The sequence below is a fragment of the Salvelinus namaycush genome, chromosome 6, assembly GCF_016432855.1.
Source record: "Salvelinus namaycush isolate Seneca chromosome 6, SaNama_1.0, whole genome shotgun sequence".
In the NCBI taxonomy this organism is placed as follows: domain Eukaryota; kingdom Metazoa; phylum Chordata; class Actinopteri; order Salmoniformes; family Salmonidae; genus Salvelinus; species Salvelinus namaycush.
The window spans coordinates 25,047,030-25,065,277 of NC_052312.1; the positions used below are offsets into that span (position 1 = coordinate 25,047,030).

General features: G+C 41.9%; 1 protein-coding gene across 1 annotated transcript in view; it reads right to left on the minus strand.

The window, feature by feature from the left end:
• The window catches only part of htr2cl1 (5-hydroxytryptamine (serotonin) receptor 2C, G protein-coupled-like 1), a 28,219-nt gene extending 10,482 nt beyond the window's left edge, over positions 1–17,737 (minus strand). Inside the window, exons 1-2 of the mRNA XM_038995308.1 lie at positions 17,184–17,737; positions 16,782–16,994 (exon numbers count right to left, since the gene is read on the minus strand). Coding sequence (XP_038851236.1) covers positions 16,782–16,994; positions 17,184–17,409 — 439 coding nt within the window. The 5' untranslated portion in view covers positions 17,410–17,737. The remainder of the gene's footprint in view (positions 1–16,781; positions 16,995–17,183) is intronic.
• Positions 17,738–18,248: the final 511 nt, after the last annotated feature.

An 18,248-nucleotide genomic window follows, 5' to 3' on the forward strand; every position in this document is an offset into this window, starting at 1 on the left:
ACATGTATTTTTTAGTAAAGTTTATGAATAGTTATTTGGTCAGAATAGGTGAGTGTCAGAAATATATCCGGACATTCTGGGAAAAAGCTGCTAAGTTTTCACAATGTATAACCACGGATTTCAGCTCTAAATATGCACATTTTCGAACAAACCATATATGTATTGTGTAATATGATGTTATAGGACTGTCATCTGATGAAGTTTATGAAGGTTAGTGAAATAATTAATATCTTTTGCTGGTTTTGTCGCTATCGCTACTGTTGCCTTGAATCAATGCTGTTGTGTGGTTGGCTATTGTAGTAAGCTAATATAATGCTATATTGTGTTTTCGCTGTAAAACACTTAAAAAATCGGAAATATTGGCTGGATTCACAAGATGTTTGTCTTTCATTTGCTGTACACCATGTATTTTTCATAATGTTTTATGATGAGTATTTAGGTATTTCAATTTGGTCTCTGTAATTGTTCTAGCTGCTTCGGTGCTATTTCCGATTGTAGCTGCAATGTAAAACTATGATTTATACCTGAAATATGCACATTTTTCGAACAAAACATAGATTTATTGTATAACATGTTATAAGACTGTCATCTGATGAAGTTGTTTCTTGGTTAGTTTGGTTGGTTCTTGGTTAGTTTGGTTGGTTTTGTGCAAGCTACCTGTGCTGTGAAAAATGTCTGTGCTTTTTTGTATTTGGTGGTGAGCTAACATAAATATACGTGGTGTTTTCGCTGTAAAACATTTTAAAAATCGGACATGTTGGCTGGATTCACAAGATGTTTATCCTTTTTGGGATAGGGGGTGCTGTTGTCACTTTTTCTGGAAATCGTGTAATTTTTAAACGGCTTCCTACTCAATTCTTGCTCGTACAATATGCATATTATTATTATTATTGGATAGAAAACAGTCTCTAGTTTCTATAGGCGTTGAAATTTTGTCTCTGAGTGGAACAGAACTCATTCTACAGCAATTTCCCTGACATGGAGTCAGATTTCACACATCTTGGCCCCTGATCTGGAGTCAGTTTAAAGGTCCCCGTAAATGCTATGAGGATACAGACACTGCTTACGTCTTCCCCTGGATGTCTTTACGTGATGACGCTTTGAATGGTGTCGATTGCGCAATCACAGCCTCTATAAAACAGATCAACGTGTAGGAAGTAACTCTTTTCCAGCTGCGTCGGACGCGCGGTGGACACCGACCTACTATTTTTCCAAGCATTAGTGTAGCCAGTAATATTTATCCGGTCATGTTTTTACTTGTAATAGGTGTTAAAAACATCATAAGGTAGTTAATTTAAACCGTTTTATAGCAATTTATATCCGTTTAGTGCGATTTTGGGACATTTATTTCTGAGACAATTTCAAGCTCTGGGCACGTTTTCAGTTCATGCCGAACGCAGTGGGCATTTCGACATGGCAAGAGGACAGCTTTCGACCAAAAGACGATTAGACCCAAGAAAGGATTCTTTGCCCAAGATTCTGATGGAAGAACGGCTCAAAGTAAGATCAATTTATTATGATAAATCGTGTTTCTGTCGAAAAATGTTAATCGCTAATACCGCCATTTTGTTTCGTGTAGCTTCGTTTGGCGCAAACTGTATTGAAAAGTAAGGATAATTTAAAAAATGTAAATCAGCGATTGTATTAAGAATTAAATTGTCTGTCAATCGCTGTCCACCCTATATTTTTTTGTCACGTTTATGAGTATTTATGTATACGACTAGATCACTGTCTAATATTGCGTCCGACATTTTCTGACCAGCTCGGCTACTTTTCTCATTGTATAACCACGATTTTGGTGGCTAAATATCCACATTTTCGAACAAACTGTATATGTATGTTGTAATATGATGTTACAGGAGTGTCATCTGAAGAATTCTGAGAAGGTTAGTGAAAAAATTAATATCTTTTGGCGATGTTGACGTTATCGCTCTCTTTGGCTAGAATCAATGCTGGGGTAATGTTTGCACATGTGGTATGCTAATATAACGATTTATTTTGTTTTCGCTGTAAGACACTTAGAAAATCTGAAATATTGTCTGTATTCACAGGATCTGTGTCTTTCGATTAGTGTATGCTGTGTATTTTTACGAAATGTTTTATGATTAGTAATTAGGTAAGACACGTTGCTCTATCTATTTATTCTAGTCGATTTGTGACGGTGGGTGCAATTGTAAACTATGATATCTACCTGAAATATTCACATTTTTCTAACAAAACCTATCCTATACCATAAATATGTTATCAGACTGTCATCTGAGGAGGTTTTTTCTTGGTTAGTGGCTATCAATATCTTAGTTTAGCCGAATTGGTGATAGCTAGTGGTGTTGGTGGACAAAGAAAAAATGGTCTCTTTTGCTAAGGTGTTTACCTAATAGATTTACATATTGTGTCTTCCCTGTAAAACATTTTAAAAATCGGACATGTTGGCTGGATTCACACGATCTGTATCTTTCATTAGCTGTATTGGACTTGTTAATGTGTGAAAGTTAAATATTTTAAAAAAATATTTTTTTTGAATTTCGCGCCCTGGCTTTTCAGTGGAATGTGGGAGGAGTGCCGCTAGCGGCACCCCAGTCCTAGACAGGTTAACTTTCATTTGCTGTATTGGACTTGTTAATGTGTGAAAGTTAAATATTTCAAAAAAATATATTTAGAATTTCGCGCGCTGCACTTGGACGGGCTGTTGTCATATTGAGCCCGACACCGGCCTGCAGCCAGGCCTGCAGCCATAAAAGGTTAATGTTATACTACCTGCATGCTGAGCATGGGCGGCACCTGGCGAACCTCTGTTCAACATTAATGCTGGCGATAAATGACAAGATACTGGAACTCATCATGGCTCTGGTTCCTTGGTCAGTGCTGTGGGCTACCTCTGAGCTATCGACCACCCAATTCTGCATCGGCGCCACTACTGCTTCTCAATTGGTCTCGGCTTCACTCTCTAGATCATGAGCCCATAATTCTCTGCCGCTACGATGTTGCATTTGATTGATTCTGAGATTGTGGAGCCTACATGAGTTCTCGCAGTATTGCTAAAAACTGTAATATCTTATGTTTCACAGAGTTGTGGCTGAACGATGACATGAACAACATATAGCTGGCGGCTTTTACACTGTATCGGCAGGATAGACAGCAGCCTCCGGTAAGACAGGGTGTGGTGGTATATGCATATTTGTAAACAACAGCTGGTGCAAGATATCTAAGGAAGTCTCAAGGTTTTGTTCGCCTGAGGTAGAGTAGCTCATGATAGGCTGTAGACCACACTACATATTTACCTAGAGAGTTTTCATCTGTATTTTTCATAGCTGTCTACATACCACCACAGACCGATGCTGAAACTAAGACTGCACTCAATGAGCTTTATTCCGCCATAAGCAAACAGGAAAACGCTCATCCAGAGGAGGTGCTCCTAGTGGCCAGGGATTTTAATGCAGGGAAACTTAACCCTTTCATGCGTGAGTTCCAAATATTTCTAACGGTCGCCCCAGCGTGAGTTTTTTATGCACGTGATGTTAGAACGTTCTCTCCATTCAAGAATGTGATTGTTATGTAACAGTACATTTAATCTGCGCTGCCCTCAAACCAAAGCACGCAGCCTGTTTTATTTGTCAATTTTAAATTATTTTCTAACAAGTTTTTTATTTTCTAATAACAGTTTGAAATGAGGTGTGTTCCGCCTCATTCATTCACATAAAAGTAGTCATTTTTACTTTTGCGGACCAATTCATTTTTTTGACATTTCTGACCCGGACAAAATTCCCCAAACACTTCTCAATTGTTTGTGCAGGACATTTACTCATCTGCCGTCCTGCATACACGTGTTCATATTTTCCACCTGTCGCCTGCATCGAAATCAAAGTTGTTTTCGTTACCAATAATACCTTTGGAAATGTGTGCGTTTCTATCAAAGTGCCTTAATACGTTATAATAGTTTCTGCATGTCGTGTTATGTCGTTTCTACTGTAACGTCATGTTTTTGTGTATATTCCTTATAACCGCGGACACGCGATGTAACGTTACTCATTTCATAACATTTATGGTGTTATACTCAATGCTTAGGTATCTAGCTACATTCTCCTATTAGCTCTGGAAAACAATGCTAATTGCGTCAGGGAAGTATTAGCATGTGTTGTATTTCGAAGCTACCCTGGCCTTATGACTCCCAAGTGGCACAGCGTCTCAGTGCTAGAAGCGTCACTACAGAGACCCATCTTCAAATCAAGACTGCGTTTCTATCAAAGTAAGTGCCTAATTACGTTATTGTGTCGTGTTATACCGTTTCTACTGTAGCTCACTGTGTGAATGGAGCATAATATATTTGTGTATATTCCTTATAACCGCGGACACGCTAGGTAACGTTACTCATGTTACTCACCTTTTATGGTGTTATATTCAATCGTGCTTATGTAGCTAGTTACATTATTCTATTAGTTCTGTAAAACAATGCTAAATGCGTCAGAAGTATTGGCATGTTGTATTTTGACGCTACCCTGGAAAAATATCTTATACCACTTGGTCATTTTCTGAGTGCATTCCACAAAGCTGTTTATCATGTCAGCCTTATCCACTGCCCCCATTTTGAGGTAATAGTCAAGCACGCAGTCTGGTTTGATGGTTCTCTGTCTGGTTTGTTTCTCTCTCCCGTCAGGTGGTCCACCTTCCCTGTGGCCGACATGGTTGCTGTATGGACAGTGGAGAGGACATGGACGTTTGTTTCTCTCTCCCGTCAGGTGGTCCACCTTCCCTGTGGCCGACATGGTTGCTGTATGGACAGTGGAGAGGACATGGACGTCTCGTTTGTCATGCCACTTTACTGCCAGCTGTTAACATTTCTTATTTTGTATAACGGGTCATTTAGGATGGTAGTAGCGTTGATGAAATGCAGTCATAGCAGCAGAACTAGAAAGCAGTCTTTACTGTCACCAGGAATGTATACATTTCACTAATTGTGGTTGTCCCCCACTCCTGGCTCTCTCTTATCCTGTAGCTCCAAGGCATAGCGATTGGTCTCTACTATGTCTCCCACCAGCTCCTCTGTCAGAAACAACTTGAAGCACTCTGCCTCAGTTGGAAATGGCAAGGGGCGTTGCACTCCAGACTGGAACTCATCAACACAATCAGCAGGGCCAGGAGGGGTGAAATGACTGGTGGCCTTCCAGCTACCACAGAACTCCTGTACTTCATCCACTGTTGGTATGCCTCCATCACCACCAGCATCTTCAAAGGGACCTGGGACTTCGTCAGTGGACAAGGGAAATTCAGATTCAGGGTTCTCAATGGCTACAAGGTTGGGGGGCAGCTCCTCACTCAGTCAGAATCTGATTCCTGACTTTCATACTCTGACTCATTGTCAGAATTTTAAAAAAATCTCCAGAATTTCCACATTTGTTTGTTGTCTCCTTTTGAAAGACATTGCTAATGCTTCAGCTTAGCTCACTAGCTACATACATAAACAACAACACTGAATGGTTTACAGTGAGAGGGTACGTGGTTGACTGCCGGCACGCGCCACTTGTATCAATAAATCACTATCAGAAAATGTTTTGTGTGGCAATTATTTGTATATTTACGGTTTTATTCACATGTTTTCAAATCTAGGTGACAAATCATGCATTCCGATTCTTGCACAGATTGTATTGGGCACATATTATGTGTGTAAAATACTTTTTTGAAGGTTGTACTGATTATGATGAGCTAAGCTAATTCCAGCTGTGTAGCCATGTTTGTTGACATTCAATGCATTCTGGGTTCACGTAATCGTCTGTTTGACCAAAGATGTTATAACAAAATGAGGTGAGTAAGAGTTCACTCATTTTTTGAGGACTTCCGGAAATGAATGGTGGGATGTGAACGACGGTAGATGACACACCCCTTCAACATGCATACTATAAACAGACCAAACTCATCTCGTCTTCTCTTATTGTCTTCGGTTTCTGTGAGGAAAAAATGCATGGGTGCGCGCTGAAACTAATCGTCGGATTACTTTCGATTTCTAAAAAGTGCTTTACCTAATTATTTCGATCAATGGTGAGCTCACCCATGATGTGATTAATTATACATAGTAATTGCTATTAGCTAATTCATATTGTAGTTTGTCAGCCGAGAGTTAGAAAATATGACTGCGTGTGTTGGGTCAATCTTTCCTCAGTTAGCGCTAGGACAAATGTAGCCTACATTTTTCCGGTTAGGATGATTGTGTTATGCTATATATTCTTCTGTGAATATCTGAACATTGAATCCAAAAATAAACTGCTCACATTCTGGACATAACTTTGTAAGGACTGTGTTTGTGTAAATAGTTTCTGAAAAAAGTGTGGCCAACTCAAACGCTGATTGTTGCGTCATTCGAAACTGGCCGTTCTAAACGAGCGTTCTAAATGAGTGTTCTAATCACACGGGTGTGATCGTACGCTTCAGGGACCACTGTAGAACGATCACACCCGTGTGATGGTACGTGTGAAAGGGTTAAATCCATTTTACCAAATTTCCACCAGCATGTTAAATGTGCAACCAAAGGTAAAAAACTCTAGACACTCTTTACTCCACACACAGAGATACGTACAAAGCTCGCCCTCCATTTGGAAAATCTGACCATAATTCTATCCTCCTGATTCCTGCGTACAAGCAAAAATTAAAGCAGGAAGCACCAGTGACTTGGTCTATAAAAAAGTGGTCAGATGAAGCTGTACACTGTATATATATAATATGACATTTGTAATGTCTTTATTGTTTTGAAACTTCTGTATGTGTAATGTTTACTGTTAATTTGTATTGTTTGTTTCACTTTTGTGTATTGTCTACCTCACTTGCTTTGGCAATGTTAACACATGTTTCCCATGCCAATAAAGCCCCTTGAATTGAATTGAATTGAATTGAATTGAAGCAGAACTACAGAACTGTTTTGCTAGCACAGACTGGAATATTTCCCGGGATTCCTCCGATGGCATTGAGGAGTACACGACATCAGTCACTGGCTTCATCAATAAGTGTATCGATGACGTCGTCTCCACAGTGAGCGTACTTACATACCCCAACCAGAAGCCATAGATTACAGGCAAAGTCCGCGCTGAGCTAAAGGGAAGAGCTGCCGCTTTCAAGGAGTGGGACTCTAACCCCGGAAGCTTATAAGAAATCCCGCTATGCGCTCCGACAAACCATCAAACAGGCAAAGCTTCAATACAGGAGGACTAAGATTGAATCGTACTACACCGGCTCCCATGCTCGTCGGATATGGCAGGGCTTGCAAACTATTACAGACTAAAAAAGGGAAGCACAGCTGAGAGCTGCCCAGTGACACAAATCTGCCAGATTAGCTAAATTACTTCTATACTTGCTTCGAGGCAAGTAACACTGAAATATGCATGAGAGCATTAGCTCTTCCGGGGGACTGTGTTATCACACTCTCCGCAGCCGATGTGAGTAAGACCTTTAAACAGGTCAACATTCACAAGGCCGCAGGGCCAGACGGATTAGCATGACGTGTACTCCGAGTATGCGCTGACCAACTGGCAAGTGTCTTCACTGACATTTTTAACCTCTCCCTGTCTGAGTCTGTTATACCAAAATGTTTCAAGCCGGCCACCATAGTTGATGTGCCCATGAACACTAAAGTAACCTGCCTAAATGACTTCCGACCCGTAGCACTCATGTCTGTAGCCATGAAGTGCTTCGAAAGGCTGGTTATGGCTCACATCAACACCATTATCCCATAAACTCTAGACCCACTCCAATTTGCATACCACCCCAACAAATCCACAGATGATGCAATCTCTATTGCACTCCACACTGCCCTTTCCCGCCTGGACAAAAGGAACACCTATGTGAGAATGCTATTCATTGACTACAGCTCATTGTTCAACACCATAGTGCCCTCAAAGCTCATCACTAAGCTAAGGACCCTGGGACTAAACACCTCCCTCTGCAACTGGATCCTGGACTTCCTGACGGGCCACCCCAGGTGGTAAGGGTAGGTAACAACACATCCGCCACACTGATCCTCAACACAGGGGCCCCTCAGGGGTGTGTGCTCAGTCCCCTACTGTACTGCCTGTTCACTCATGACTGCACGGCCAGGCACGACTCCAACACCATCATTCAGTTTGCCGATGACACAACAGTGGTAGGCCTGATCACCGACAACGATGAGACTGCCTATAGGGGGGAGGTCAGAGACCTGAACGTGTGGTGCCAGGACAACAACCTCTCCCTCAATTTGATCAAGACAAAGGAGATGATTGTGGACTACAGGAAAAGGAGGACCGAGCACACCCCCATTCTCATCGACGGGGCTGTAGTGGAGCAGGTTGAGCGCTTCAAGTTCCTTGGTGTCCACATCACCAACAAACTTTCATGGTCCAAGCACACCAAAACAGTCGTGAAGAGGGCACGACAAAACCTACTCCCCCTCAGGAGACTGAAAAGATTTGGCATGAGTCCTCAGATCCTCAAAAGGTTCTACAACTGCACCATCGAGAGCATCCTTACTGGTTGCATCACTGCCTGGTATGGTAAATGCTCGGCCTCCGACCACAAGGCACTACAGAGGGTAGTGTGTTCGGCCAAGTACATCACTGGGACCAAGCTTCCTGCCATCCAGGACCTCTATACCAGGCGGTGTCAGAGGATGGCCCTAAAAATTGTCAAAGACTCCAGCCACCCTAGTCATAGACTGTTCTCTATGCTACCGCATAGCAAGCTGTACAAGAGCGCCAAGTCTAGGTCCAAGAGGTTTCTAAACAGCTTTAACCCCCAAGCCATAATATTCCTGAACATCTACTCAAATGGATACCCAGACTATTTGCATTGCCCCCCCCCCATATTTTACACTGCTGCTACTCTCTGTTATTATCAATGCATAGTCACTTTAATAACTCTACCTACATGTACATAGTATTACCTCAATTACCACGACTAACCGTTGTCACCGTACATTGACTCTGTACCGGTACCCCCTGTATATATCCTCGCTATTGTTATTTTACTGCTGCTGCTTAATTATTTGTTACTTTTATTTCTTAATTCCTTTTTATTTTTTTTTATTTTTTTACATATGCTTTATTTTCTAATTTTTTGTTAAACTGCATTGTTGGTTAGGGCTTATAAGTAAGCATTTCACTGTAAGATCTACACCTGTTGTATTTGGCGCATGTGACAAATATTATTATTATTTTTTTTTTATCATGACTGTGTCAGTCCTGCTGTCCTGTAGCTATGTTGCATAGGTAGAATATCCTCATAGACCAAGATGACAGCTCATCCTGTGTCAGCAAGGCCACCTGGCTGTGCTAATTAGATATGTTGCATATTTCCCATGTACCAAGATGACAGCTCATCTTGCCTCATCGAATGTACTTAGCGGTGCGTCATATGAGAAATAGACATAGTGCTACATTAGATCATGCTACACATAGTTAGTATTCCCACATAGGCCTAGAAGACAATAATTGAATGGTAAAATGACCTTAGCTGGTCTATTGAGAGCTCCTAAACAGCAATGAGTTTCACTGCCAGTACCATGCCTCATTAAGTTGGCTTTGATGGACTCAGGCGTGGTCAATAGCATAGATGTTGCCGTCTTTGCTGGATACTTCATATAAAGTACATTGCATATACAGTGTGGTACAAAATTATTGACATCCCTAGTCAAAAGTTTAGTATTTGGTCCCGTCTTCCATGCATGCAATGACTACATCAAGCTTGTGCAGTTTTGTCACACAACCGAATGTCACAGATGTCTCTTCAGAGGCAGACGTCGCAAGTTCAGGACCTTCACATCTGAGGAGTATTTCTACTAAAGCCCTTTTTTTAATGTGAAAAACATATTCTGATTGGCTGGGCCTGGCTCCCAGTGGGTGGGCCTATGCCCTCCCAGGCCCACCCATGGCTGCGCCCCTGCCCGGTCATGTGAAGTCCATAGATTAGGGCCTAATTAATTAATTTAAATTGACTGATTTCCTTATACGAACTGTAACTCAGTTAAATCGTTGAAATTATTCCAGGTTGCGTTTATATTTTTGTTCAGTATAGTATGATATGTTATGTTAAGGATGGTTACATAAGACAGATGGTTAATTAAGGCAACAACAAAAGTAAGGTGGTTGGTCGGAGGCTTAACTTAAACTTCTAGCAAACCAAATGTTGCGAGTTTGAATCTCATCACGGACAACTTTAGCATTTTAGCTAATTAGCAACTTTTCAACTACTTACTACTTTTTAACTACTTAGCATGTTAGCTAACCCTTCCCCCCTAACCTTAACCCTAACCCCTAGCATAGCTAATGTTAGCAAGCACGCTAGCATTAGCCAACTAGCTAGAATTTGTAACATATTGTACATTTTACAATTTCATAACATATAATACGAATTGTAATTCGTAACATATCATATGAAATGGGTGATAGACATCCAGAAATAAATACATACCATACGAAATGAGGTGACTCGGATTAAAGTACAGAATAATACGAATTGCCCTGTGACCAGGTTGAGTAGAATGGTTTGTATTTCTCCCTGAACACAATGGCTGCCATTTTCAGACCATTCTGGAACTTTGAGGGTTCATGACATAGCCCCTCTTGTAATTTAATAGGATCTCTCTGCAGAAGAGTATCTACAGTGGTTCTTCCTTTAAAAGTTGTCATACCTGCAGCACAGCTTTGCCAGGTGCTACGGATTGGTATGGCATGTTGGAGTGCATGAAGTCATAGTATTTTACTGTCAGCCATTGTTGCCATTAATGCTAGTTCGACCACCAGAGGGCATCTCTGTAGGCTAACTATTCTAGATACACTCTCTCTCTAACATAAACAGAGACCACAGAACACAAACTAACAGTGGAGGCTCCTTAGAGGAGGAAGTTGATCAGCATCCTACTCATTGAAATGTCATACAATAAAAACATTTAAAAAAGTTATCCTTTTTAGATAAAACTATACTAAATATATACATTGTCACCAAATAATTGATTAAAACACACTGTTTTGCAATGAAGGTCTATAGTAACTTCAACAGCATTCTCTGGGGTAGCACCATGGTGTAACCGTAGGACAGCTAGCTTCCATTTTCCTCTGGCTACATTGACTTCAAAATAAAAACTAGGAGGCTCGTAGGCCTCACCCCCTTCCATAGATCTACATGGTAATTATGACCACTTCCGGAGGACGACCTCCAACCAATCAAAGCTTTTGCAGTATGAACTGACATGTTGTCCATCCAATCATAGGATTAGGATCAGAGAATGAAACTAGTGTGTTGTATTGGGATTGTGCCACAGAGCATTGTGGGGGGGGGGGGGTGTTCTAATGTGTTGAGAAGCTTGGTAAGTTGGTAACATTACTGGATAGAGATTGAGAGTGAAAGTGATATTTTAGCATTTTGGGGAAATTATTCAATTCAAATTAATTTCCTCAAATTACAGGAGACGGAGGAGGTAGATAATTAGTTTTCTTGATTTTAGAACTTTATTTTTGTGTCCAGTTAGTGCAATTTATTTCAATTTCCCGTGCTAACTTCAGTAGCAAGTAGCAGTAGCTAACTAGCTACCAGTGCGAGCATGCAGTTTCAGCACCAGAAGTGCAGAATGGCCAATGCTACCAAAAATGTTCTGGACTTTTTGTTGAAGAACACCTTTCTCTGGGGTACATGGAAAAGATGTGAATTTAAACAGAGGGTTGACTTCTGCTTGAAATCAGTTTCATGAAGAAGGATGAAACATGTATTGCGTTCAATACCAATTGGTATAGAAAAGTATATCTGGTTTATAGGGAGCCATTCATCAAGCTGCCTGTATTGCTGGCCTTGCCTGCTTTTTGGAAAGTCTGAGCCTTGGGCGAAAGGAAGGTAGGTATAGTGACCTGAAGAACATAAATCGTTCAGCTAAGCGGCATAAAAAAGCAGGGAGCATATCAGTGGAGGCTCCTCAGAGGAGGAAGTGGAGGACCATCCTCCTCAGTGAATTTCAGAACATGATTTTTTTATAGTGAAACATGAAAGCTATTTTTAGATAAAACTATACTAAATAGATTCACATGTAACCAAATAATTGATTAAGACACACTGTTTTGCAATAAAGGAATACACTAGCGTCAGTGGCACTTTGTAGGGTAGCACCATTGTGTACCTGGAGGACAGCTAGCTTCCATCCTCCTCTGGGTACATTGACGTCAATATAAAACATAGGAGGTTAATGGTTCTCACCCACTTCCATAGACTTACACAGTAATTATGACAACTTCCGAAGGACGTCTTCCAACCTATCCGAGCTAGTACTGAAAGCATAGCTAGCTAGCTGTGTGCAGCGGGGGGTTTTCGCCTGGTGACAGACATTTGATTTGTTGTGAACTGAAATCCACAAGCGAAAGGAAAAGGTGAGAGGAGGAGAGCACATAGATAGATGCGAGAAGGAATTATACACAATATACAACGAGCTGTTTGTATGTGGCTGCTATGAAAGTAAACTGTGTTTGCTTGTGATCAGGGGTGTATTCATTGCGCCGATTCTGTTGAAAAACGTTTCTTGAACTGAAGCAAAGTAAACCGTATGAAACGGGGATAAACATACCTGAATTTGTCCAATAGAAACTCTTGTTTGCAACTGTTGGACTAATGATTACACCCTAGATCAGTTAGATGCAGGCAAGAGTGCAAAGCGGTATTGAATGTGTCACCTTGATTACTAAAAATTCTCTCGACCTGTACACCTACGTTTGAAACTTTCATTCACAGGCTATGTTGAACCAATCTCATAGTGAGTAGAGGGAAAATTTGAGTATCACGTAGTAGCCTAAACATATCGATGTTACATTGAGCTGGGTGAATGGAATATGAATGACAATCATCAAATGTCCAGTTATAGAAATAAGCCCATGTTAATAAAACTAAAACATCCTCCTTCCTCATTTTAAATGGCACCGACCGCCCCTGGAGCACATAAACTCATCAAAAAAAGAAACGTCCTCTCACTGTCAACTGCGTTTATTTTCAGAAAACTTAACATGTGTAAATATTTGTATGAACATAACAAGATGCAACAACTGAGACATAACCTGAACAAGTTCCACAGACATGTGACTAACAGAAATTGAATAATGTGTCCCTGAACAAAGGGGGGGTCAAAATAAAAAGTAACAGTCAGTATCTGGTGTGGCCACCAGTTGCATTAAGTACTGCAGTGCATCTCCTCCTCATGGACTGCACCAGATTTGCCAATTCTTGCTGTGAGATGTTACCCCACTCTTCCCACCAAGGCACCTGCAAGTTCCCGGACATTTCTGGGGGGAATGGCCCTAGCCCTCACTCTCCGATTCAACTTTGTCCCAGACGTCCTCAATGGGATTGAGATCCGGGCTCTTTGCTGGCCATGGCAGAACACTGACATTCCTGTCTTGCAGGATATCACACACAGAACGAGCAGTATGGCTGGTGGCATTGTCATGCTGGAGGGTCATGTCAGGATGAGCCTGCAGGAAGGGTACCACATGAGGGAAGAGGATGTCTTCCCTGTAACACACAGCGTTGAGATTGCCTGCAATGACAACAAACTCAGTCCAATGATGCTGTGACACACCGCCCCAGGCCGTGACGGACCCTCCACCTCCAAATCAATCCCCGCTCCCGAGTACAGGCCTCGGTGTAACGCTCATTCCTTCGACGATAAACACGAATCTGACCATCACCCCTGGTGAGACAAAACCGCGACTCGTCAGTTAAGAGCACTTTTTGCCAGTCCTGTCTGGCCCAGCGCCGGTGGGTTTGTGCCCATAAGCGACGTTGTTGTCGGTGGTGTCTGGTGAGGACCTGCCTTACAACAGGCCTACAAACCCTCAGTCTAGCCTCCCTCAGCCTACTGCGGACAGTCTGTGCACTGATGGAGGGATTGTGCGTTCCTGGTGTAACTCAGGCAGTTGTTATTCCCATCCTGTACCTGTCCCGCAGGTGTGATGTTCGGATGTACCGATCCTGTGCAGGTGTTTACACGTGGTCTGCCACTGCGAGGACGATCAGCTGTCCACCCTGTAGCGCTGTCTTAGGCGTCTCACAGTACGGACATTGCAATTTATTGCATTGGCCACATCTGCAGTCCTCATGCCTCCTTGCAGCATGCCTAAGGCACGTTCATGCAGATGAGCATGGACCCTGGGCATCTTTCTTTTGGTGTTTTTCAGAGTCAGTAGAAAGGCCTCTTTAATGTCCTACGTTTTTATAACTGTGACCTTAATTGCCTACCGTCTGTAAGCTGTTAGGGTCTTAACGACCGTTCCACAGGTGCATGTTCATTAATTGTTTATGGTTCATTGAACAAGCATGGGGAACAGTGTTTAAACCCTTTACAATGAAGATCTGTGAAGTTATTTGGATTTTTACAAATTATCGTTGAAAGACAGGTCCTGAAAAAGGGGCATTTCTTTTTTTGCTGAGTTTAAATGCCCACATCAGATTCAAGCTTCTTGGGAAAAGCCGCATCGATCATGTAATGGACGAATGTCTGCGAATTCAAGCTGCGCAACACAAAGAGAAAGTAAGACACAGGGATGTTCTCAAACAGCTTATCGACACCACTGCATTTTTGAGTATGCAAGACTTGGCTTTTAGAGGACACGATGAGAAGGAAAGTTCTGCTAACAAGGGCAACTACAAGGAGCTTGCAGAGGTAAATGCACTTTACGGTGCTTTACTTGATGAACATATGGAACTTTCGACTGTCTTTTCTGGAATGTAGAAATCAATTCAGAATGATTTTATAGCTTCCATCGCATTATACATTGAAAGTTAGATTAAAGAGAGAGGTTGACGCACCTACATTTTTTCAAGCGTGCTCAAGTATGCTTTCCACTTTCCATCTGTATTGATTTAGCAAAGGAGATAACACATAATCACTTCGGACAGACACAAGCAAAAACTGATTACATGAATGTCGCAGCGGCCTAGCCTACACCCAAACATTAGAGATCGGACATGCTGTATGGGATGAAAACAAGACGATTCTTCAGTCTGATCAACTGTAGGCTACTAATAATAGCAGTTGCATACAGCCTATGCGCCCTGTCCATCTGGTCAGGGTAAACAAATTGGTAAAGTTATGTATTTATAGTACATTTTTGTGTCAGGAGAAAATGTGAATGTGATCAAATGTGGTTTATATTCAAACTTGGGCTGACTAAGCTGCCTATACTTTTAACTGGATTTAATCAATCAACATAATAGTGATGATAGATGTGAGTTAATGTTTTATTGGGCCTACAGTTGCATTGGCCTGCATGACCCAAATATGCATAAAGCAAGCTCAGCCCTGTGAGTTCTGTTGCCTATTAGTTGTTGTCTCTGCGTCTGGATAGAGGAAATCCCCCTCTTAATCTAGTCTAAATATAATTCATATGAACAAGTATACGGTTGGGTTTTCTTTTTAAAACCATGTGACCTGATAAGGAAAAACTGGTCCCGTCATAGCCCATGTAAAACCTTTTTACAACGGATTAATCACTGTCATACCTTATATGGTCCAGAGTTTTCCTGGTCAGGTTAACAGATAAGGAAAAACTTGGCCCACCACTCTGGGACCTATGGTGCCACCAGTCTCCTTGCAGTTGTCAGTTATTGTCAGGTATGTGGATGATCAGGGCTTTATTCAGGAACGTTTCTTTGGCTACTTTGATGTGTCAAATGGGTGAGATGCTCAGACTGTTTGACTTTGTGAATTCTGAGATGTCGGAGTTTAACCTACGATAGCGCAGCTGTTAAGGAATGCATCTGCTATTTGTATTTACAGCTACTGTAAGTCCCTTCCTATTCCCTGATTTAGAGGTGATAACCACTCCACTGAAGCCACGTCTCATGTGCCCACTCATCCACTGTTTCCTCTCCAAGCACTATGAGTACCCCTATCAATTTTCTCTCATTACTGTATGTAGAGTCAATCACACACACACAAACACAATCACATTATTGCACATTAATTATTTTACTTCTTGCTTGGACTAACTCATTCTTAGCTCTTTTGTCTAGCTATGTAGTGTATTGTGTTGTTATTTTTTGTCTTCCCAGTCAAATCCTGTCTTTCCTTCAGTGGAAGAGTTGAGCTCTTCCCCAACACCATCCATCCATGATGAGCCTGTCCTGCACTGAAGCCTCTGAACACCTCAACCCCTGTCCTGCTCTGAAGTCAAGCCTCTGAACACCTCAAATCATGCCTCATACCCCCATTCAATCACTGTTGTGATCCCTTCCCAACACTGTGTAAGTAGCCCTCTCATTCCCATTCCCTATAATATTGTACGATAAATGTATTCATTAAATGCTTTAGGTTAAAATACTTAGTCTTTGACGATTTTTGAAACATGCTTTGTCATCTCCGTGTGTTCCGCGCCTATACTGTGGGTCTCTCATCCTCCTAAAATGTTCAAGTCACCAGCCTCCACTTCTAACTAAGATACACTATTGTACTCTAAGACAGAGATTCAGTTTACACAGACCACTAACACAGCACACTAACGGTTCTCAATACACTCATAGTCTCACAGAGAAAGAGACAGATTTAGAGACACACAGAGAGAGAGACAGATGCAGAGACCGTTTACACAGACCACATAGCACCAACGATTCTGGATACACAGAGAAAGTTTAAACAGACCACACAGAGCACTAACCACAAAAAATACACTCCCTGTCTAAGAAACTGAGACCACAGAACCAACCTCAAGACCGTTTACACATACCACATGGTATGGCCAGTATCCCCACCAGCCACGGTCAGTGGGAGTTATGCACAGTGTAGTTCTACTCACCATAGAGTATGTTGATGAGGGATATAGGCATCACTAGTATCCCCACCAGAATGTCGGCCACGGCCAGAGACCTCAGGAAGAAGTTGGTGGCATTCTGAAGCTTTTTCTCCAATGAGACAGCTAGGATGACCAGGATGTTTCCACACACCGTCAGCACGATGATGACCAGGATGAGGAGTGCCGGCCAGTTCTTCTCCTTCAAATACAACCAAACTTTATTTGTATGGCACCATAGAAAGATAATGACTAGAACAGCCATAGAATATCTGAACCTCTGACCTTGGCAAATGACTGGTAAACTCATGGGTACACTCAAAATGGCTAACCTGGTATTGTAGTGATTGTAGCACTATATATAGCATAAAAAAATAAATAATAATAATAGAGATAAATAAAACACACTAACCTTCATGGTCGGTGCTCGAATCACCGCCTCTGTCTGCGACGACCCCAACGACAGGTTAGCGTCTACTCCTCCAGCCCCGACTCCCCAGGGTAGACTCTGGTTGAGTCCAAGGTAGGTGGAGTTGTTCCCCCCTGGCAAGACCATCCAGCCCCCTACCTCCAGAGAGTCCGTGGCGGAGGATCCGAACCCGCTCAGTAGGGCTACCCCTCCTGGACTTCCCATCCTGGGAGGTTCTCCTGAGGCCTGGAGGTCCTGGCTGGACCTGCACTACTCCCCTGTCACCACTAGAGGGACCAACCCAGAGGACCATGCGACATCAACAGACTTGGGATTGGTTTGGTTAGGGATAAAAATGTGTTGTCTTGTAATGGGTAGTCCAAGTTCAGGTCCACTTAGAAAGTCTAGAGACTTGGAATTGATTTAATCTGGGTTCCGGGTGAAAATAGTGTTAGAGTGGGATCTAGTTACGGTTTAGTTAAGTTCACAAAATGGATAGTCAAGACTCCAGGTTTAGGTCCACTTGAAAGTAAAGGAAGAGTTGATTGGTGGTTATATTTCCTCTTATACAGTGGAGAAGGAGAACGCCCCAGGATAAGCTCTTCTTCAGAAGTCACATGTGAAGGACAAGCTGAGCTGGTCAGTGTTGCCCATTGTTTCATGTTTTTGGTAACTTTAGAGTAGAAGACCCAATGTTTCTATGTTAGAAAGCTCTAGAGAAAGGGAATACAAAAACATTGAGTTTTACTCTCTCTCTTTCAATCTCTCATTGTGTGTACATGAGTGTGTGCACAGATCTATGTGTATATGTGTGTATGTGTGTGTGTGTATTTATGTGTGTGTGTGTGTGTGTATCTACTTGTATATTGTTCATACTGTCTATATACACCACATATCTATATTCCGACATGACTCTTTCTGATATTGCACGTTGTGATATTTTTTAATCTCTAGTTTCTTCTTTTTTAAACTTTTTTCCCTCTTGGGATGATTTGTGTATTATTATTGTACTGTTAGACATTTACTGAACTGCTGGAGCTAGAAACAAAAGCAATTCACTGCAC